Genomic DNA, 22,668 nt, shown 5'->3' with positions numbered 1-22,668 from the left:
GCCTTGTTGAAAAGAGTATATGTCTGTGAGACTACTACAAAAACTAGAGGGGAACCTGGACTTCGCACTCATTTGTGAGGAAAACTAACAAGCAGAAATGTGGCCCAACATCTCCTCCAAGGGCTGGGAGTGTCTCTTTGAAGGCCAGTGAAGAGAAAGGATCTTTGTGAGCAGGATTTCCATGTCACGGGTGTGGTCTGTGACTTTAAGAATAATGACCTGTCATCCTTTCTTGGCTCATATTTCTTCCACTTCTGCCAAAAGTCATTGCTATTACTTCTGCCACATGGCAGCAGCACAGGCACCTGCCCAGCGCTAAATATTGCATTTGCAGTGCCCACTTGTAACTGAGTTTTGTGGTAGGAGTGAAAAGTAATTGAATCCTGCTCAGTGACTGACAGCAGCACTGACAATGCACTGCACAAAATGCTCAGAAGAGCTCTCATCTAAACAAGCTTACTTACTGTAAAGGTCTGGTTCTTAACCAGGCTGGGAAAGATCTGTAGGCAGATCTGTGGGAAGGAAAGGTAAAGATTATTAGCCTGAAAGGAACCTTCAGAAGTTCTAAATGATGTAGTCACCTAAGCCATGCTGATTTTTTTCCATGAAGTTTGGGCTCCTGTAGCACCTTCAGAATTTTCATTTTGGGGTGGGATTGGCATGGTCTTTAGTTATGGGTGATCCTGCTGACATTATACAAGTTTAAAAAGGGATAGAACCCACTCTTGTAGTAGATTTGTTTTGCTGAAATTCCTGAAACTATATCAGTAATTTCTTATAATAGCAATATTACTAATATTACTATTACTAATGGATCAGGTAGGGTTTAGAGAGTCATAAAACAATTTCTGGAGAAAAAGACTAAAAAGATTACATGGTAGAGGAAATTAAAAATAATACAGAGGGTTCATTTTAAGTCAGTGTTTTGCATCCAGGTTTATCTGGAACTGTTGCTGTTAATACTTTGAATGTTATTCAGTGAACGGGTGGTTTGTTTGCTGTGGCTAGTGAAAAATTGCATGTAGTCTACATTCACCACTCATTTGTCTCTTCAATGAAATTTCTGCCCCAGCTACTGTAGAAAAGTAATGGCCTTCCTCACCACTACTATAAAACACTGGCTTGAGGAAGCTTCTAATGATTCGCCCATGAATTTGCACCTTTTGAGTGCACTCAGTGAATGAGCATCTGTGGCTATACAGGGTTCTTTCTGCTCTTTAGTTCTTAATCATAGCAATTGAAAGGTGAATACTTACTTCTTCCTTCTCAAAATACCATGTAGCTGACACTGACACTGATTTTGTGGTAATATATCTTTCTGCCTGATAAACTCAATTGGCTGTTTTTTGGAAAAAGAAGGGTAGAAACTAACCTTTGGTAAATATGAGCTGGATTATAGCTATACCACTCTGGAAAGGGTGATAGGACTGTCCTGTTTTGCCTTATGCAAAGGAGCTGAGCTTCAAGGAATATTCCACCGTTTAGCAGCAGAACAGCTTGTAGCAAATACTGAACTTATATCCATCCAATGTGGTCAAATATAGCCGTAGCCTGCTGACAATTGGGGTGAATCTAAGAAAATATATGGCATCTATATATATATATATATTGTATTATGTACGTATGTATACACATATATATCTTTCTTTGAAAATAAATTATGTACCAAGGGGAAAAATTAATTGCAGGATCAGTCCCGCAGTAAAGGCTTCAGTTTACATAAGTACTTGTAACCTTGTATTATTCTCCCAAGAAAATGGCATCTAGGTATGCTAATTTACATTACAGAAACCTGAAAAGCTAATAATGATTTCGAAATGTTGAACTCTGCTGATCCTTATTTCTGATATTGTATAATAAGAAGGCAGATTTAAAGACAGAACTGACTTAAAAGATAATAAGGATAAAACAAGAAATAGGGAACTAGATCTCTATGCCCTGTTATAACTGAGGACATCTCTGTACCACAAAGTGGAGCTTTTAATTAAATACTTGCTTAGTATAGCTTGCATTAACTTGGAAACCAGAATCACAGTAGTTTCATCAGAGCCATTCCCAGGTAAACCTTTGTGGGAAGTGTTCCTAGGCTCTTTGCAGAGCTAAGCTAGCATCTTGATATTTTCCTACAGAGCTACATGGCATTGATGACCAAGTTCAGGTTTGTGTCACTGCCTGCACATCTGCTTTGTGCTTTAGTACCTGTCTTAGATGTGCCTCTGTCTCCAGTTGCAAGAGGACCAATACAACAGAATGCAGCTGTGATTCAGGGCAGTCCTAAGACCTTTGAATACTTCCAGAGTGATGTAAGGAGCTCTCATGTAAATAAGACTTGAGGCCAGTGATTCTGTAAAATGCCTTGGGGAAAGCACCATCATTTTAGTCTCTTTTAGCTCTGTGGAAACCTTATCTGGAATTAGAACTACTAGGCAGTAACACAAACTATGCAGTTAATGTCAAAAATAAAGGCTTCTGGATTAATTTCCCACACTTTCCAAATATGACCTTCTGAAATATGGGCTCAGCTGATTCCTTGGAACTATCTAACTGTTTATTAGAATAACAAATATTTTTTCTTGCTATAATTTTGGCATACTGAAATCCGTATTTTTTTTCCATGTTGCTTTTTTCTTCACAGATAATAATGGGTGTGATCCTGCTCTATAATTTACTCGGAGTGAGTGCCTTGGTGGGTGCTGCTGTCATTGTACTGTTAGCTCCAATACAGTACTTCATAGCTACAAAGTTGGCTGAGGCTCAGAAGAGCACCCTTGTAAGTAAATTATTTCAGTGACATTTGTCATCCAGAAATGACAGGGAACAGGGAAACAGGAGTACTGGATTCCATTCTTGTTGTTAGGGAACATTTACTGTGGAGGTTTGGGCAAGCCATCTCTTAATTCCGTCGTCTCTCCCTCTCTGTTTTTCTGTGGGTGAGTATCTCTTCCTTCCAAGCATTTGTCAGACAAGAACGTGAAAAAAAAAGCATTGACCTGCCTTCTTTACGGAGAGTATTTTTCACCCAGCTAGCACAGTTTCGTCTCAGTTCAATTCCATGGAAGGGTGTTATTCCTACATTCAGATGTGGTATTTCATATGATGTTGGGAAACAGTACATATGACTGACAAATTATAGGAGGACTTTACTAGGGAATGTGTACAACTGCCCCCTAAAATGGCTAGAGACTTTATGCTCTCACCCCAGGCTTTGGTATTCTCTAAAAATCAGCTGATACTGCTGGATTAATATCTATTGTACATTCTTGAGTGCTGTAAGTTTATGTTCTTGTCTAATTTTGTTCACCCATTAGAAATGTTTTCTGGTACTTTGTCTAATTTTTAACTTTATTCTCACAACCCTTGAACTGTTTTAATCAACCTTTGATGTTTGTCAAACATTTAAAGGTCCTTTTTATCTTAATATTCAGTAAGCAAATTATACATATGTGGCCTCAAGCTGTGCCAGGGGAGGTTTAGATTGGATATTAGAAAAAATTTCTTCATCAAAAGGGTTGTCAAGCATTGGAACAGGCTGCCATAGTTAAAAGACATGTAGATGTGTCAGTGACATGGTTTAGTGGTGCACTTGGCAGTGCTAGGTTAGAAATTGGACTGCATGAACTTAAAAGTCTTTTCCAACCTAAATGATTCTATGATTCCATGATTCTAGGCATGGATCTAAACTTCGGCACACTTAGGTCCTGTTGAGTTATGCCAATGTATACCAACAAAGGATCTATCTTTGCATAATTTGACAAATATTCTGAATCTTTCTTTTTGCTCTGAGTTCCTCTGACTCATAACATCTTTTGGATTATGATTTTACCAAAACCTTCCACTAGACCAGGTTCCTCAAAGTCCTGTTCCTCAAAGTCCTGTCCAGCTTGGCTGCCTTGAACGCAGCCAGGGATGAGGCAGCCACAGCTTCTCTAGGCAACCTGTGCCAGTGCCTCACCACCCTCACATTAAGAGTTTTTTCCTAATGCCTAATCTAAATCTCCCCTCTGTCAGTTTAAAGCCATTCCCACTTGTCCTGTCACTACATGCCCTTGTAAAAAGTCCCTCTCCAATAAACATCTCACTTATTTTCTTTACCTGTTTTATGAATCCCAGAATGTATCTTGTATCAGCAATTACACACATGTAGTCGTCTGTCTATTGTTGCAGACATCATTGACTTAATAATCCACCTCCCTGAGTTTTATCCTCTATTTGAAGGATTCAGATTATTTATTATTTTTTCAGAATAGGGTCACTTAATTTCCCCTCATGATTGTAAGCATTTTAGTATCTCCAAAGAACATGGAATTTTATATTGTTTTACTCAGTATGGCAACTGAAAGGCTATACAAAATCACAAACAAATGAAATTATAGCTCTTTAATGAATTTTACAACAGAAGGGAAAAAAAAGCATTTTATTAAAACTACAAACCAATGTCTTATCCTTGTTTTCTTTTGAAATTAAGGACTATTCTACTGAGAGATTAAAGAAAACCAATGAGATATTGAAAGGCATTAAGTTATTAAAGCTGTATGCCTGGGAGCACATATTTTGTACTAGTGTGGAAGAAACGAGAATGAAGGAACTCACCAGTCTCAAAACCTTTGCACTTCACACATCTCTGTCCAGTAAGTAACTGGTTTTAGTGATCAGAAATGGATCCAGTTCTTCATGTCAACATTCCTTCTGACTTCAACTAAAGCGAGATACAGCTGTGCCTATGACACTATTTTGTGTGTGTGTAACGTGATTAAAATAAAAAGTCATGACTAATATATGACAAAGAAACTTGAAAATACAGAGCATGTCTTCTGATTGTTCTGTAGCAAGTTTTCTGTCACCACCATTATGACATTACAGCTATGAGTTGCTTTATAGTAAGGAGACTCCAGATAATATTAGCAGCTCCGACTATAGCAAAGATAAATCAGTGTCTGAAATAAATTGTACTTTCTGAAATGTAGGAAAGCTGAGAGGGTAGTCTTCTGGTTGTGTTGCATAATAATTGTGAACACAAAAAATTTTTTATCCCACTTCACTAAAGTATGCAAATGAGATAATTCCTTTGTTTATTTGTTTGTGTGTTTAAGATTTCTGTCATGGAAGGAAACTTCTTCCTGCAGAGCAGTTTTCCTTTGGGAGTTTTAGTTATTTGAATTGGAAATAATTAGATTTTTCTAGCACCATGCAACTAATTGTACAACTGTTTTCTCGTATTCCATATAATCTGTTCCTTTTTTTATTTCTCTTTCACAGTATTTATGAATGCGGCCATACCAATAGCAGCTGTTCTTGCAGTAAGATATGTTTTTTTTCACTTTTTCTTACAAAAAGGGCCATGTTTAAACCTCAGCCTAATGAACTAGAGGAACTATGGTATGCTGGTCAGCAAGGAGTCTTCATAGACCAAATTCTGAGGGCATTACTCAGAATATGCTGACAGCATGTATCAGAATTGGATGAAGTATGACCATAGTTATGCATCTGTGAAAAAAACTGTAAGATTTATTAGATTCTTAATGATTTTTATGGGTTGTGTGTTCCCTCTAAACCCTGAAGTCAGTTACAAACCTTTACAAAGAATTTTTTTTAATTCTTAAATGTGTAAATCTCTTGAAATCACTGTCAAGTTTTTAAAATCTCTTTCACTTTAATAGAAGACACCTTTATCTTCAGTTTACTGGGATTCCCAATAATTATTGGCCTTAGTTGAGTAAAATGTTTTGCTTGCAGTCCTTGTCCATCTAGAGTCCTTATCCTGACGTGCTCTTTTCCTGATGTGACAGACCTTTGTGACTTATGCATATACCAATGAGAAGCCGCTGCAGCCCGCCCAGGCCTTTGCATCACTCTCGTTGTTTCACATCCTGGTCACACCACTGTTCCTGCTCTCCACGGTGGTTCGCTTTGCTGTGAAGGCTATCATAAGGTAAGGGGCCTTTCTAGTTTCTCCAACTCTTGGGCACTTATGTTTAGTAATACAACAGGGAAGGTGTTTCTACCTGCAAGACTGACCTTGCTGCTTCAAGGAAGAGCAACTGGCTTAACTCTTACCTACCTCCACAAAGGGTGAATTGGGCTTTAAGGGAGAGTTTGGTATTGTCTTGAGCTCATATTTACCATATTCTCATATTCTAGCACTAGCATGAACTTTTTTAGGAATCAGAGTGGGTGGAGGAACATTGGACAATGGAGGATGAATTAGTCAAAAGAAACTGAAATACACAGGACTTCTCTTACAGGGGAAATTCCTTTCCCCTGAATGACAGGAGAGAGATGCAGGAGAGGAAACATGGCAAAGCAGATATTTGGGAGTTTCATCTGTGAGGGTTAGAGATCTGCATGACAGGACAGCGAAAAATTTGGCACAAAGTGGAAAAGATATAAAAAAAAAAACAAAACGGAACTCATGAAAAATGTTGCTTCATCAGAAACAAGTATGTTCCAGGCATTCATTTCTGCAAACAGCCCAACAAAACAACTTCCTGTGTGCTGGGCTATAGAGCAGTTAATGTCAAGGGAGCTGGTTGGTAGTAAGTCAAATTTCAGACTTTTGGCTGTTGCTTCAGAGGTCTGTATGGAACGGCTGATGGTCATGGGGCAGTTATGTCGACACACACACTGCCAGGATGCCCCACGAGGCAAAAACTGATACCTGACTGGCATTAAGGTGTCAGATGCCAAGGACACAACTAATCTTCCCACCCAGAAACAGTTCCTTTTTGCCAAGACTGAGGGACATTGGCAAGGTATTGCATTTCAGCTGCCACTGCGTGGTTTTGGTGGGTAACAATAATAACAAATAGTAGTCATGGGGACATCAGTCTCCACAGCTGTCATTTGCCAGCATCACACTCACTTTAAAGAAATGTATATAATTAAATATGGTTTAGTTTTATCAGAGCAGCAGCAGGGCCACATGAGACATTTTCCCTAGGTTTAAAATGATTTCTGATTAGTGGAAAATCTCAATGCTCCTTCATAAATCATCCCCGCCTATGCACTATGCACTATATTTAGCATGGTCATAATATCAAAATGATGTGTACGGTTTCCTTGACACTGCCGGCCACCCCTAAGACCATATTTGCCAAAACAAATGTTACTCTTTGGCAAATTTATTTCCTAACATCTTTCTCCCATGAGCATCATGTCCTGCAAGTGAAGAATGAAGAAGGCATGCGTGGCCACCTGGCTGTGTCATCAATCACATACATGTATACGAGTTATGCACTCATTTGTGTTATGATTAGGTGCTTATACTTCGGTCAGAATCTCCATTTTATGTTAAAGAGTAGTTCTAACACCATGAAAGCTTCTCAGGTCATTCAAATGCAAAGTAATGGTTGATGTCTTCTTAGACAGATGATCAGAACAAGGTCTCTCATCTTCAACAAGAATAAATTCTTGTTTGGCACACTTATTTAAGACTGAAATTCTGGTATGGGGGTTAGACATATAAATTTTCCTTTCAACAAAGGAAAGACGGTCAGATCTTTTTGTGATAAAGAATGAATTGAACCTGTGTGCTGTATTTCCCAATGGACAGTTTTAAGAAGGAAGCAAAAGAGCTCTTGCTGCATTTCTCCAAGGCTGGCCATGGCTGTTCTGAGCCGTGCAAAAGTTATGTTCAGGATGCACCTAGCGCATTGTCATTTTCAGAGGATGTAGGTGGGTGAATGACTCAGTTATGAATCATGACTTGTGTAGGCATGAGAAACGCACAGAGAGATAAGTCTGCCAAGGTGGAAACCATATCCACAGAGCTCTAGTGCCACTCACATGACTAGCTCTCCTCTTCATTCTCAGCTACCAGTATGATGTTTAATTATTTTCATGTGTCCTTCCACAGAAATAAATTTTCACTTGCCATCAGGGTGGCAGACAGTCCAATCCTATGAACTTCTTTTGGAACATTTCTGATAGGTCCTGCTGCCTGAACTGCACAAAAATGGAAATGTACTCATGGAAACCTGGGTTTATTTAACTCACTGTCCTCTTTTCTTTCAAGTGTACAGAAGTTGAATGAGTTTCTCCTGAGTGATGAGATTGGAGATGACAGCTGGAGAGGCGGGGACAGCTCTGTAGCTTATGAATCTTGTAAGAAGCACACAGGACTTGTAAGTTCTGATTTATGACAATGAATTTCAAAGCAGAGAGGCCATATAGCCCTATACAAGGCCACTGGCCAAGCTGATAGGGCTTGTGAGTTTTGGCTTTTATTCTGACTCTAATATAAACCAGTTTTGCCTCCTATGTCAGGATCTCTGTTTTTCTATGACATGAAGGGTCCCCCAAACACATGTAAGCATTGCTGAAGTGCCAGCAGTTATAAAAACCCCATAACACACCAACACATTTGCACATGGCTCAAATTCATGCATTTCCTGTGATCATAAACTGATGGGGTTTATACCATGTATTACCAGTGCAACCCATCATACGTTGAGCATCTTTAGGTAGGACCAATTCCTACTCTGGGAATTCCTACACCTACACCAATTCCTACACCTTCAGAATTGGAGGTGGGAAAAACAACACCAAACTTTGTGAAATAGGAATTAGTTCCAAAATTCTTTTTCTGGAGTGCTAAATGTACAGTGAATTTGAGTAACATATGAAGAGAGAAATAACCCAAGAGAGATGATTTGGGAAAAGCTGGTGTTTTTTTCATTTTGACATTTTTCTAAAACTAGATATTTCACCTGTTTCAATCTGATTACATACACCAAAACGTGACTGAAACTTGTAGACAGCAACAGAAAGAGAGGATTAGCACAAAATAAGTTTTATTCTGGAGTGAATTACATTAGTTTACAAACCTGAAAGAATGTTTTTCTGGGTCAGCAATTATAATAAAGGGAACAAAAATTAAACTGTTTCAGCATTTGTTTTATTACTCTTGTCCACCTTTTGCTTAGCCATACAGAAAGAGACAAAGTCTAGATGATGAGGAGAGGGAAAACTAAAGGTAATATTTGTAAAGGTTAAATCAATCACTGTATACAGCCCAGCTGTAAGGAATCACTAAGATTACACCAATTTAGCTCAATACAGTGGCACTCATGAATACCACAGGTAGCTCTGAACGAGCTAGTTCCATAATCCCTGTTATGCATTAGTGAGGTACTTTGCACAAGCTAATTTGATATGCTTCTTGCTCCTGTAGCTATTCTGCTTGCAATAACCAAACTGGTAACTGCGTATCGTTACACTTTTACTGACAGTTTTGTTTGGAGGGTGGGGCAGACTTACCTAGCGGTTTGAGGAGGATGAGAAAGCTGAAGTTTGGGATGGTTATGCATGGGAAACCAAAAATCAGATATTTCCTATGCTTCAGTGAACGTGTTTAAAACATTACCCTATGTCCATCACAATAGGTGTCTTTATTATCACGGATGTTGAAAAACACTGGTTTCTTCTTCTCACCTAGAATGGTGGTAAGAAAGGGAATGGATTGTTTGTTTTATTGGAAACCAAATGCTATACTCTCCTGAGAATTCCAACTTTTCTCCTTTCTTCATTTCACTATGTAGCACACCAAGGCCATCAACAGGAGGCAGCCCTTAAGGTATCAGCTTGAAAGTTATGAGCAGCCAACAAGGAAGCAAACACGTCCTGTGGAGATAGACGATATTGCAATCAAGGTGGTAACACTGAAAATATTATCTTGTTCTTTACAAGAAGTAGGTCCCTCTGCACAGTACCAGATAGTGCCCAACAGATAGTTGAACAGATGGTGCTGTTCTTCCAAAGGCAAATTGCCCATTGTATGAGCAAGCCTCTAAATAAATTAGCAGTTTGGCAAAAAATTAAGTGAGAAGATTTGGCTGCTGACGAGGTCTTTATAGATATTCCCTGTCTTATCACGAAACAGAGGCATCATCAGAGGAACAAAAGGAACAAAACTTAGACAATCTGAAATGCAGAAATTAATACACATTTTTTTTACTTTCCCTCCATGCACTGCTCTTTCACTCTTAGAACCAAGACAAAACTTTTGAGTCATTTTTTGACAATTATTATTGAGGTGCCATTTATTATGACAGTATTTAAAGTCATGTTGCCAGCTTTTCCCCATATATGTGCTCTGTGCAAAGAACATTTCATGGCCCTGTCAGGAAGTTTGCACAAAAAGGGGAGGGTCCAGTAGGGAACACTTTACTTTTGTCCAGCCTAAACCTTATGAATATTCTATTTGTACTTTGGGAATACATTCACAAGTGGCTATATATCACAATATGCAGAGTGATTCATTCCTTGATAAGCTATGCTATTTATCACCTGTGAGGTCTTATGATTCTTATTCTACGCTTGACAGAATGAAAATATTTGGTAAAAAAAGATCAGCTCAAGATCATCCCTTTATTGCGTTTCATACAGTATATATACTTGTGTACATAACATTCACAAACTTTTCTGGGCTTTGCAATGTTTACTAACCTAACTTTGGGTTTGGTTTTGTTTATAAGCCTGCCTCACCACGTCTATTAAGCACAGATTTATTTTAGTAACATATTTTGAATCCAAACTAAATGTTCTTTTTTTCATTTTCCTCATGTGTTAGTGTAACTGACATATGGTAATTGTTTTGTAGGTGACCAATGGGTACTTTTCATGGGGAAGTGGTTTAGCGACACTGTCCAACATAAACATTAGAATCCCAACAGGTAGGATAAATGTATACCTCAATCATGAAATATGTAATATTAAATTGTTATTAATCCCATTCCTTGATGTTGTGAGAAACAGAAAACCATGCATTAAGATTTTTATAAGAAAAAATTAAGGTTAAAAATGTATACAAGATCATGAACTGTATTGGTCATATAGCTATGACCCATAATATATATTCAATATCGACCCATAATATATATAATAGAATACTTAAAGTATTATAAATAAGAAATAAATTACATTTTTATATACCTTTATAGTTTTTATAATAGCAGGAACAAAGTTGAGTAAGAATAAATATCAAAAAGATGGTTATAAAAAAAATTGTTATTATTTTTAATAGACTTTAAAAAGAAGAATGAGGGAGAGCTCCACACGCATTCAAACCAAGGGTCCATCTAATTCAGTATTTTATTTCCAGCAGTGGCTACCAGTGCCTGCACAGGGGCGCAGAAGTCATACTTCTCCTGCCATTCTTCAACTTTACAGTCTCTCAGTTCACAACTGTTTTAATCTCAGAAAATTCTTTGAGCCTTATGCATTTTGTCTGTCAAGAAATCCTCAATTATTTTCTCTTTCAAAGAATATATCTTTGTCCAGCTGAGTTCCTGTAATTTCTTGCATCCTCAATTACCTGGAAGTTCCACAGGTTTACAAAACATTTATTTGTTTTGGAAGACTTGCATAGCAAATGTGAAAAGTAGCAACTATTATTTCTTATTATTGTGGTGGTGGTGGCGGCGATGGTAATCATTATTAATGCTGTAGAATTCCCACCTGTTGATATATCATGTTATTAAATAGTCTGTTATTTTTATGTCTTATCAAGTACTTAGTTTTAAAACAGCTTACTACTTTATGTTGACACATTTTAGATATAAGTACTAAATATTCCCAAAGTCCGTATCACATCTTTCACTGTAGCATTAGGTATCCTAGAAATATATGAATATTTCTTTGTGCTGGCCCAGTGCCTCATATGACACCAGCAGAAGGTCTTTGCTTGAAGGAATTTTTATCTAAGGCCATGGGTACCCCAGCTGGATGCTCCAGCCTGAGAGATTTCCTCCTTTGGAAGAAATAAGACCCATAACTCCCTAGCTGGCAAGAAGCTTATCTGGCAAATGCACTAGCTAGCATAGTTAATGAGTTGGGAATTAGTTTTCGGGAACATCTGAGAAGTACTATTGCAATAGGAAGGTGGTGTGGGAGGGAAGGAGGAGTACAGCAAAACAGAAGAGAGCAATGGATCTTCTTTCAGTTTTGGTCACTTTTAATAGATTGGCCCAAATTTACATGCAACCCCACACTGGATAGACACTCCCCATGTTGTATCGTTTGACCCTACATAACTTCCATACAATAACAGGGTCCCATACATGTGATAAAGTATGTCAAAGTAGTAGTCTCATTCCTTTGGAGATTAGTCTGTACTTTTACTGTCCATTACTATATATTTCCATAGATTAATACATGCAATATTGCCCATTTATGTAGTGGATGCTAACAAATTTAACCAGCTAGTTCAAATGATCTAGAACTGGATCTGTTTGGGCCTTGTCGACTTGAGGTTTTTTCCTTTCTTGAAAATGCGTTTGTTATTCTTATTCTCATAGGTCAGATGACAATGATTGTGGGTCAAGTTGGCTGTGGAAAGTCATCACTTCTACTTGCTATACTGGGAGAGATGCAGACACTGGAAGGAAAAGTTCACTGGAGCAAGTATGTTTCATATAGCCACTAATTCCTATATTCATTTAAGAAGGAGGTAGTTGGGATTTGCTGTGAGAAAGGTGAACTTGATGTCTCAGAACTGCATGTTGAATGATTTTTATCACCCAGATCTTCACTGGAATAAGTTACCTGCAAACTTATTGAGGATTTTCTGTGCTGTTTTGCCATGGTTCAGAGCAGGCAGAACAAAATGCCTCAGGAAGAGAAAGAGGTTAATCTGACAATATCTAATATTAGACCTAGCAAATGATCTGAATAGAAAGGATATACTAGTCCTGCTATCAAATAGGCTTCAATACTCACTATAATTGAAGTCAGCATTGTTATGATGCTACTGTATGCGCCAGTGGAAGCATGACAGGATGGAACTTCTTCAGTCAAGTAGTATGCGTAGGGCACCAGCATACCCAGAAGGTTGTATTTCTTACTCAGTAATGCTGCTGCTGGAAAAGAACAGGTGATATAACAACAAACACGTGAGCAGTGCTTTTCCACTTCTCTGGTATCTGCCCAAGCCTCACTTATTGAAGTCGGTGTTACCCTTCACAGTAACATATTCAGAAAGCAGCCTGAGAATGCCAAATACCTAAAGAGTAAAGGCTATGAAGAAGCTGTTGCTGAAGAGGGACTGCCAGTGAGGTCAGGCCTTGGGATCCACATGGATTCAGACCCAGTGAATGAGAACTTCCTACAGAAACTAAGTGGGGCAGCAACTACACTTCCAGCCTAGGCAGGGCAGAATCAGTGGAAGGGATGTGCTGTAACCTCAAGGCTTGTTCTTTGATTTTAAAGATCAATTCTGTTTCCTTTAAACTATCAATCCAAACTCTTCTTAATTAGCTTTTCAAGGAGAAAGGGTTAATTTTGTCACAGAGACCAATATTTAGGTGCCCCATCCCTTGACTAGTGACCTCGTCTGTCATCTTTTTCTTACAGCAGTGTTGCAAGCTGGATTTTTTTGCTTCTCCTGTGTTAGTATGCATGGCATTTTTGTTCTCTAGCTATATTTCACTGACTGCTATTCTAAACATATGATCTCACTGGAGTAGCAGGTACACTTGGAGCCAAGGCAAGACTAACTTTAACTATATGTGAGTTTAAGCTTTGAAGGAAAATAAATATGTGTCTTATCATAGTTAATTTCTTTGGGATATATAATGAAGATTTTGACATCACAATCTGGCATTTTTTTCTGAGTATTTAAAATACAAGGAATGAGTAGAGTGTACCTTAAAATTATTCTCACAATTGTTTTTAAAGATATATTTGAAAATGCTCACATTTTTCCTATAGAAAGATATGAAATTTTGGGAATATTAGAGAAAATGAGAAAATCTTAGAAAGATATTAATGGAAGTTTATGAAATATTGTATAAGTTTCACATTGTTTGAGAGATATTAAGATCATATTGTCAGTTGATTAGCAGTCTGTACATAATGAGGCAACTCAAGTTTTAGCAAGCATCTCAGGCCCTACTGAGTGACTTTTTTCATTGCAAACTACAACTTGATACTGTGATATAGCTGATGCAAACACAGTTATGTTCTGCTGATAATTTCAGACTGCCTGACAGACAGATGAATACAGAAGGATACTTCAGGTATTTAACCAAGTGGATCCTGTATTTTACAAAACCATAATAAAGGTCCTATTTACACTCTTAAATCCCTTTCCATGTGACTCCACATGCATGACTAATGCAGCTACTGATCCAGGGGTGAAATGCAGGCTAAGTGAATTCCCCAGCAAATTCAGGTATAATAACACAATAATAGTAATGATGGAAACATTATAACACAATATAACAGCCCGCTATATTGTGGTAATCCTGTAATGCATCATTGTGAAAGCCCATCATGGGGCTTGAATACCCTGTTGCTGTTGTGATTGACTGCAGTGAGAGCTGTATGTCCTGCTGCTAAGTTTGGCACTGGTTTGGGATCTTAGGGAAAGAAAGCATCTTAATGTAACTTTCTGTAAGAGATCTTGGCCAGGGTAAATCTTAAGGGCCAGATCTCAGTTCTTCCCCACTTATATAAGATATGCCTCAGACATATTACAGGCCTTAGAGAAGGAGCTGCCTTTTTGTTTTCCCAGTGCACAATCAGCTAGAGAAACTTTTTAAACACTGAAGCATAAGCTGTCAGGATGCAGTGGTTCAGCTGATGTTGTTTCAGATCTCAGTTATTAAGTCTGTACAGGAACAGATGTGGGGAATATGCAGAGACATATATTCCCCTCATGCACACCAAGCTGAACAGTCAGAATAGTCTCCAGCTGCCAAGCAGGGAAGAGTAGCTAAGTGGAAGCCCTTTATCTGGTATACATTTTCTGCACATTGAACTGGTTTCCGTGCAAACAGGTTGTTGTGCTGGATAGTATTTGTGTAGACGTTTGGTCCTTGTCTTGCCTCAAATTTCTAGACTATATTAGCAGAAGAGGTGGTTTGTTCTGCTTTTACAGTGATATCCTAGAGATTTTCTATCCCTTTGTTCTCCTTCCTCTGCATTTTGTAGGCCAATGGAATCCAGACCTGGTTAGAGACGCATTAGTCCATTTTTAAAAGTCCAGAGCTTAATGTTAAAAGTGATTCAAACTTCTTTTTGACTTTTCTTTAAAACCTTGATTTAGATTTATATCTATTTTATTTTATCTTATATATTCAAAATCCTATAAAAATGACTAATTCATCTACTGTTTGGTCTTTCCTACTGTTTCAGACTTGAACTTATCATGCCCCATTTTAGGGAATATGTATATTTTATAGTACAGATAAAAAATAAGTATAAATAGCCACATTTCAATAAATAAGGCAATTAAAGCAAAGATTACTAATCCCAATGGGCAAATAAAATACTCTTTTTAAAAACCTCAGGAGTTTCCGTTTCAGCCCACTCCCATGCTCTGCAATCGCATGCATCACTCTTTCAGAGTCAGTAGGGTGATGAAGTATAAGACCAAATACTTAATGTCCTTATTTGTGAGGGCCCCAGTTCAGTAAAAATCTTACATGTGTTTATTCATGAGATTATTACTGAATGTGGATTCTCACAGAAATCTTGTAATTTGGGAGAATGAAAATGTATTTTTCAAGCTAAGCATGGAATGAAAGAAGAAACCAAGAAAGAAGTGCTTAAGAAACTGAGATCCTAAATACTCACTCAGATAATCTATTTGATTATAATGACAAGCATATTAAATCTGGTTTTGAACTGCAAAAAGTCTTGCAAGGCTGTGTCCAGTTTTTGTTAAATTGTACTTTACAGGGCACTCCCAAATGTATACATGAAAGCATTATGCCTTTCTTTACCGTTCAAATGCTCTGCTGATAAAAGCTTGGGGCTTTTCAACACAGAAAATTTAGGTCGTCTTCTTTTTTGTTTGGCTTGACCTAATTTCCAGCCTCTTTCAAATCTCTCTTTAGAACCCATCTTTTGCTTTCTTGTAACTTGTTTCCATTGTAGAGAAGACTGGAAGCTTCTGCTGAATAAAGGACCAACTCTAGTGAAGGCATGTTTATTTTCAGCCACAATTTATAGTTCTTCTGAGATAACCAGCAGGGCCTGTTCACCTCTGATGTAGAATCTTTTGATTGGTGCATGAAGGAAACCCACTGACTGTGTCCTTCAGGAGGCATGAATTATCAAAGTTCTCAGAGAGTTGATGTGCAGCAAAGAAAGGAACATGTTTCAGTTCCGGCATTTTGGGAAGGTGCATACATAAGTCTGGCATTACAAGGGCTCTGCTATTAGAATTTTTATGCCCTTTGCCAGACTTGGATCCTCTGCTTATAAGTGCAGCTGCAGTTACTGATACCCCAGCAAGAAGCAGACATTTCTCTCTCAGCAGTAAAATATTTCATCTGGACGATTCATAGACTTGGGGGAGGAGGATTTGTTTGTTTCCTTTTTTTTTTTTTTTTTTTTTTTATGTCAGTCAAATAATACATCAGTATCAGTTTTCTAGTCCCTTCTAATGCCTGCTTTCATTTACCTGGCATAAACTTACTCTTTTAGGTTTTGCACTTTGCAGTGATGTGTCGTCATGCCTGGACATGAGCCCTATTGCTGGTCCAGAACTGGTTTGACTCCCATTTCATGTCCTCAACACTGTTATTAAGTCAATTAACAGAGGGAACTGCAAAGTCATCCATGTTATTACTGCTATTGCATGCTCTTCAAAACATATTTCATGGGTATGATCCTTAAGAAGTGGAGGTTGACAAGGAAAGCCTATGTGTTATAGTGCCATGCATGGCTTGATGCAGCCTCAGTGCTATAAATAGGTTCAAAATCTGTTCTGATTCAAAAGTGTATCTGCAAAGCTTACCTTTGCTCCAGGAGAAATTTGACAGTAGTTGCCAACTTTTGCAGGTCTGTGTGAAGAAGCTAACTGATTTGCTTGTCAACCTTTTATATGCCCGGGCAGTATTAGTAATTCCATTTTTAATAGGCTTTGCAATACACTTTTCCTTTTTAATGCATTTCATAACATAACTTGCCTGTTTAGCCACTGTGCACTATAGATATGAAACTGTTGTATTTAGAAAAGATCTATGCTTTTACTTAGAAATGATTTTCCCTTTAAGAGCAACAACAACAAAAAAAATAAACTGATGTTGAGTCCTTAAAATATGTACTTAACTCCAGTTTCCATATGTAAAGCTAGCACAAAATGCTATTCTCTAGCTTCTGCTTACTAAATGTCATTTATCGTAACTTACAGTGTAAATGAAACTGAATCTTCTTTTGAAGCACCCAGAAGGTATTGTTTCTATTTTTAGTGTATCATAATACACTCATTCATTCCTTCAGAATTTCCTCAAACCTTCATCTTTGTAGCTTTCAGCCATCTCTGTGTTTTCTTTTTGTGTCGATGATCATTTACCTTATGATTAACCGACAGATTGTGTTAAACCTAGTGGATCCCAATCTTCTCCAGCCATTGTACCACTACCTCAGTCTTGTATGAAAGATGTTCAGTGCTCTCAGCTCCCATTTGACATTGCTGGGAGTTTAGTGTGCTCCATATCATGCATGCCAGGACTTCAGATGTAAGACATCATTACATGTACTCTCCCATGTGATTGCATATTTTCTGATCAGCACTGGGTTTCGTGCTGCTTGTAACCCAGTTTAACAGTTGTGTGATGGAGCAAGAAAGGGAGCTGGTTGTGCTCCTGCTGAAGGCAAGTGGTGACTCCAGCCCTAGCTTTAGAGAAAGGGCCTGCAAGTTGAAAAGGACAAACTAAACAAAAAACATGTCATAAATGATAGAGAAGTAGTGGCACACATAGCTGTGGTTGGGAGCCCACATCATGATTTGCTACCTGATAACCCTGAGGGCAGATTTCATACTAGTCCATACTGAACTGCTAAAACTCCTAAAATTCTGGGGATACTACTGGCTGCTTCTAACTAGCTATTTCTCATACTATAGCACCTTCTCTCTCAGCAATTCCTAGATGCTTACACACAAAGCTGTATCAAATGGTTGGTTGGAAGAAATACTGTCAAAGAGACTGAGAAGGAAGATGGGTGTTCAGATCCACAAGCTGGTACCAGTTCACTTCACCTTCCTCACATGTCTTGGGCATCTTAGAAAAATGTCTAAAATGACATGACCTTTTTTGCTGCTGTACATAGGCAAAACCACCAGACGTAAAGACTCTTCATATCCCTATTTAACACGTCATTAGGTATTTAAACATGTTTAAAGTATGTCTAAAAAATACCTGGGAGATTATAGTGATTCCTTCCTAACCTGTATTGAACTGCCCTCTTTTCCAACATCATATTAATCCACTGAAGATCTAAAGACTTAAAGGAAAAAAGCACTCACTAAGAAAGAAGTATTTTGTGTGTATGGCCATGTAAAAGAATCTAAAAGTTCAGAAAGCAGCAAGTCAAGTGTACCAATGCCATTAGAACAGTGCCTTTTCCTTACCTGTTATGATGTTAGAGAAAAAAAAAATAAATCTATTCTTGTGAGTATTTAATTATTTTGATTATTTATAATTTGCCTTTGGGTTGAAATTTCACTTACTAGATTGAGGTAGGTACCATCCATGTATAGAATAGCATACAACTGAGAGTGTAGATTTTGCCATCAGGTGAGAGTGGGTGCTGTTCTAACAGAAGAATCTAACTTAAAATCCTTCCCTTCACTTTTGTAACAGTTGCTTGGCCTATGTGTTTCACTGTATTTCTATGAATGCACATTCATAAAAGTAATTTTAAACCGATTTTCAGACATTTCATAATATGGATGCTTTGCTTTTTACTAATGCTCTTTATCTATCTGCAGCAGAAACCGATACTCAGTGGCTTATGCAGCTCAGAAGCCGTGGCTGCTGAATGCAACTGTGGAGGAAAACATTATCTTTGGGAGCCCATTTAATAAGCAGAGGTAAGTATCAACTCCCTTGCAAAAATAGCTGGCAGCTTCTTCTAAAGGGTTTTTTGGCTTCTCCTTCTGGAAGAAGTTTGTAGGTTCCAAAAAATATCAATGGACAATAACACAGAGAGATTTAGCTAACCTGACTCTACCCATGTCAAGGGAAGGTTTCTGTTTTAAATCAGTCTTTCAAGTCTCCCCTTCCAACCAGAGTGCATGTCTAAGATGTTTGTGAGAAATCACACAACAGCAGTGGCTCTCCATGGAATACAGCGGAAGCCGTATGTGTATTTTTCAAGCAGCTAAAGTTAGGTGAGATGAATCCCATCTTTGAAGACTACTGACATGTTTTTGTTTTGTTTAATGGAGCCTGAGGTTGCCAGAGGAATCTGGAAATAGGGATTCTAGGCATGTTTCGACTGAGTTTATGTGCTAATCCTGCTGTGATCAAGTTACTGGAGTAGCCACTTTACAAAAACCCTGCATGTATGAAGATAGGGTGCCTCAAGAAAATAACCTTAATTCTTCCTTGAGAAATACAGGAGAAAGGAGTGTAAAAGCTGAGGTACATGGCTTCTGTTGTTCCTATCCAGCACTTGCTTCCTGTGTTCTTCGAAAAGGTCAGCTGACAAATGCAGTGGAAAAAGTGACTTGGCTCGAGGAAAACAAATTGCTGATGTTTTCAAAGGCAACACTCTCTCTGTTTAAAGTTATTAAAAATACATCTCATTCGTCTCAGAGTGCGCTTTGTTAACATGTATGACTCCATCCTATTTGGTAAAAGTTAGCAAGTAGCTTAAAATCCAGATAAGTATCTAAAATTTCAGGGACCAGATTCTTCAGCTACTGCATCCGTCAGCCTAACTTCAAGCATACCAAAAGGGCCAGGCTGAATTACACCACTCATATAATCTCATTTCAGCAGATCATCTGCAATACCCCACAGACCTAGAAATCTAACAACAAATTTCAAGGTTTTGCAAGTGTTTTCCTGGTTCTGGCAAGATCATAAGGATGTATTTGTTCTGTAATATCACACAGAAGTAAATGAAGGGGCATCTAAAAGGGAAAAAATAATAGCACATTGAAAAATGGCTTCAGATCACAGTATCACAGTATCACAGTATGTTAGAGATTGGAAGGGACCTCGAAAGATCATCTAGTCCAATCCCCCTGCCGGAGCAGGAACACCTAGATAATGTTACACAGGAATGCGTCCAGGCGGGTTTTGAATGTCTCCAGGGAAGGAGACTCCACAACCTCCCTGGGCAGCCTGTTCCAGTGTTCCGTCACTCTCACTGAGAAGAAGTTTCTTCTCAAGTTTAAGTGGAACCTCTTGTGTTCCAGTTTGTACCCATTACCCCTTGTCCTATCATTGTTTGCCACTGAGTAGAGCCTGGCTCCGTCCTCGTGACACTCCCCCTTTATATATTTATATACACTAATAAGGTCACCCCTCAGTCTCCTCCAAACTATAGAGACCCAGCTCCCTCAGTCTTTCCTCATAAGGGAGATGCTCCACTCCCTTAATCATCTTCGTTGCCCTGCACTGAACTCTCTCCAGCAGCTCCCTGTCCTTCTTGAACTGAGGGGCCCAGAACTGGACACAATATTCCAGATGGGGTCTCACCAGGGCAGAGTAGAGGGGAAGGAGGACCTCCCTCGACCTACTAACCACCGCCCTTCTAATACACCCCAGGATGCCATTGGCCTTCTTGGCCACAAGGGCACCGTGTTGGCTCATGGTCATCCTGTCGTCCACTAGGACCCCCAGGTCCCTCTCCCCTACACTGCTCTCTAACAGGTCGTTCCCCAACCTATACTGGAACCTGGGGTTGTTCCAGCCCAGATGCAGGACTCTACACTTTCCCTTGTTATATTTCATCAAGTTATTCCCTGCCCAACTCTCCAGCCTATCCAGGTCTCGCTGGATGGCAGCACAGCCTTCTGGCGTGTCAGCCACTCCTCCCAGCTTAGTGTCATCAGCAAACTTGCTGATAGTACACTCAATTCCCTCATCTAAATCATTGATGAATATATTAAATAATACCGGTCCGGATACTCTGGAGTCCAGCAAAGCAGCTCCATGATAAGGAGGAATGTACTCAATAACTTACATAATTGAATCTTTAAAAAGCAGGCTTGCCAATAAAGATCTCTAATAAATGTCAAGTTTTAGATGCTTAGTTTACAATGCTCCATGATTAGTCACTGAATAATCATTTTGCCCCATTAATTTTTTGCAATTACCCGACCATCAGAGCCATAATAACTTGGCAGTAAATTCAAGCTGGAGGCTTTTATGTTAACAAAGTAAGTGGCTGATTAATCAATTACAATGCTCATGTTGTTTTTACAGGTACAAAGCTGTTACAGATGCATGCTCTCTGCAGCCTGACATTGACTTATTGCCATTTGGTGATCAGACAGAAATTGGAGAAAGGGTAAATAATATAAATGCGGTTTTGTCTGCTTAAGACTAAGTATTAAGAGGGTGCTCTCTGATGTCACTCAGACAGATCAAGTCCGTATCAGACTTCCAACCTGACAGAGAATTGTAATACACCAGGAGTTACTGAAAAAAAGTTGAAACCATTTTCCTTCTCCAGATGTTTCTCAAATGGTATTTTTTGATGAGTCTCCTATGTTCTGTCTGCGGAATTTGATGCTAGTATTGGTTGCGTTTTTCAATCTAAGAAGCCTTCTGTGCTTAAAGAAGCTCTTCATAATTTACACTTATCCATAATTAGTTGCTGAGTAATAATTTTTCTTCTGATGTTATATGAGGATTATGTTTGTTTATCAACAGCATTAGCATTTTAATGAAGCTTTTTATTTTTATTTAACTCGACACAGTTGTAAAGAAAATCACATTTCCAAAGTCCTATCATGATGTTTATTCAAAGATGGGTATTTCTCATCCATTATATTCATTAGGGGATTAATTTAAGTGGCGGACAACGACAGAGAATCTGTGTAGCTCGAGCACTCTATCAGAACACCAACATTGTCTTCTTGGTAAGATTTTTCTTTTTCACGTGGAGCATGAAAAGTTAGTAATAAAACTGTCATTCGTTATATTTAGCTTTAGAAAAATGTATGTTAGATTAGAAAACTAAAGGGACTTGTACTGAACTCCAGATCCAAATTATAGAGTTAGCAAATAAACATCCACCAGAGGCAGCGTCAGCACATACTGGGAGGCTGGTGAAGGTGGGATTTCCTACAGAGATTAGCACTGGAAGAGTAGAACAGATTGTCTTAACTTCTGCACAGTGTCAGTGGTGACCTGCTATCAACATAGTCCCACTGAAATCAGCAGGACTTCTGATAAGTAAAAGCACCATAATACAACTACTTGTGAGCAATGAGCAGACTGAGGGTTCAGCACTCTCGTGCAGAGTGCTGTGAATTTGGACAAACTTTTCCTTCTCTGTTACTTATTTCAGGACATGTCAGGAATTTCAGGAGGTTATTGTTCATGGAAGGGCTGTTTGAGCCTCTTCAAAATCAACCAAGAACTTCTGTTCTTATAGAAAAAGTGTTTCCATATTAACATCCTTATCTGTCTTTTTAGTAGCCACACTCACTCAAAGACTGACACATCTGCAGCTTACTTTGGAGGACATTAGAACAGTTCCTAACTCTGCTTTAATTTTACTATGTCAGTTTCCCATCAAAATTAGGCCTAAGTTTGGCTCTGGATCCTGGCATTCTCAAATTTGTATGAGTAATTTCAGTTCTGGTTTTCCTGAGCAGGATGACTCCATACTGTCAGTGTGGCCCTAGCACTGAACACACCTAGATGTGAAAAACTGAGTCCATTGCTATGAACTGAAGAGCAATGGATTATAGCTTAC

General features: G+C 38.5%; 1 protein-coding gene across 8 annotated transcripts in view; it reads left to right on the top strand.

The window, feature by feature from the left end:
* Positions 1-22,668, top strand: part of ABCC9 (ATP binding cassette subfamily C member 9) — a 75,550-nt gene that overhangs the window by 22,693 nt on the left and 30,189 nt on the right. For 3 of the 8 annotated variants that reach the window (XM_057405184.1, XM_057405185.1, XM_057405186.1), the window contains 13 exons: positions 2,636-2,770; positions 4,466-4,628; positions 5,257-5,297; positions 5,787-5,929; positions 8,012-8,120; positions 9,537-9,647; positions 10,598-10,670; positions 12,294-12,399; positions 13,974-14,012; positions 17,138-17,176; positions 18,719-18,820; positions 21,168-21,252; positions 21,746-21,826. In XM_057405184.1, coding sequence (XP_057261167.1) covers positions 2,636-2,770; positions 4,466-4,628; positions 5,257-5,297; positions 5,787-5,929; positions 8,012-8,120; positions 9,537-9,647; positions 10,598-10,670; positions 12,294-12,399; positions 13,974-14,012; positions 17,138-17,176; positions 18,719-18,820; positions 21,168-21,252; positions 21,746-21,826 — 1,227 coding nt within the window. The remainder of the gene's footprint in view (positions 1-2,635; positions 2,771-4,465; positions 4,629-5,256; positions 5,298-5,786; positions 5,930-8,011; positions 8,121-9,536; positions 9,648-10,597; positions 10,671-12,293; positions 12,400-13,973; positions 14,013-17,137; positions 17,177-18,718; positions 18,821-21,167; positions 21,253-21,745; positions 21,827-22,668) is intronic. The other 5 variants (XM_057405188.1, XM_057405189.1, XM_057405187.1 and 2 more) reach the window with 4 other exon arrangements.

The sequence above is a fragment of the Pezoporus wallicus genome, unplaced genomic scaffold (assembly GCF_028554395.1).
Source record: "Pezoporus wallicus isolate ANWC-B61680 ecotype Strahan unplaced genomic scaffold, APGP_CSIRO_Pwel_v1 contig_6789, whole genome shotgun sequence".
NCBI classification, from domain to species: domain Eukaryota; kingdom Metazoa; phylum Chordata; class Aves; order Psittaciformes; family Psittacidae; genus Pezoporus; species Pezoporus wallicus.
This window is presented reverse-complemented; position numbering and strand designations above follow the sequence as displayed.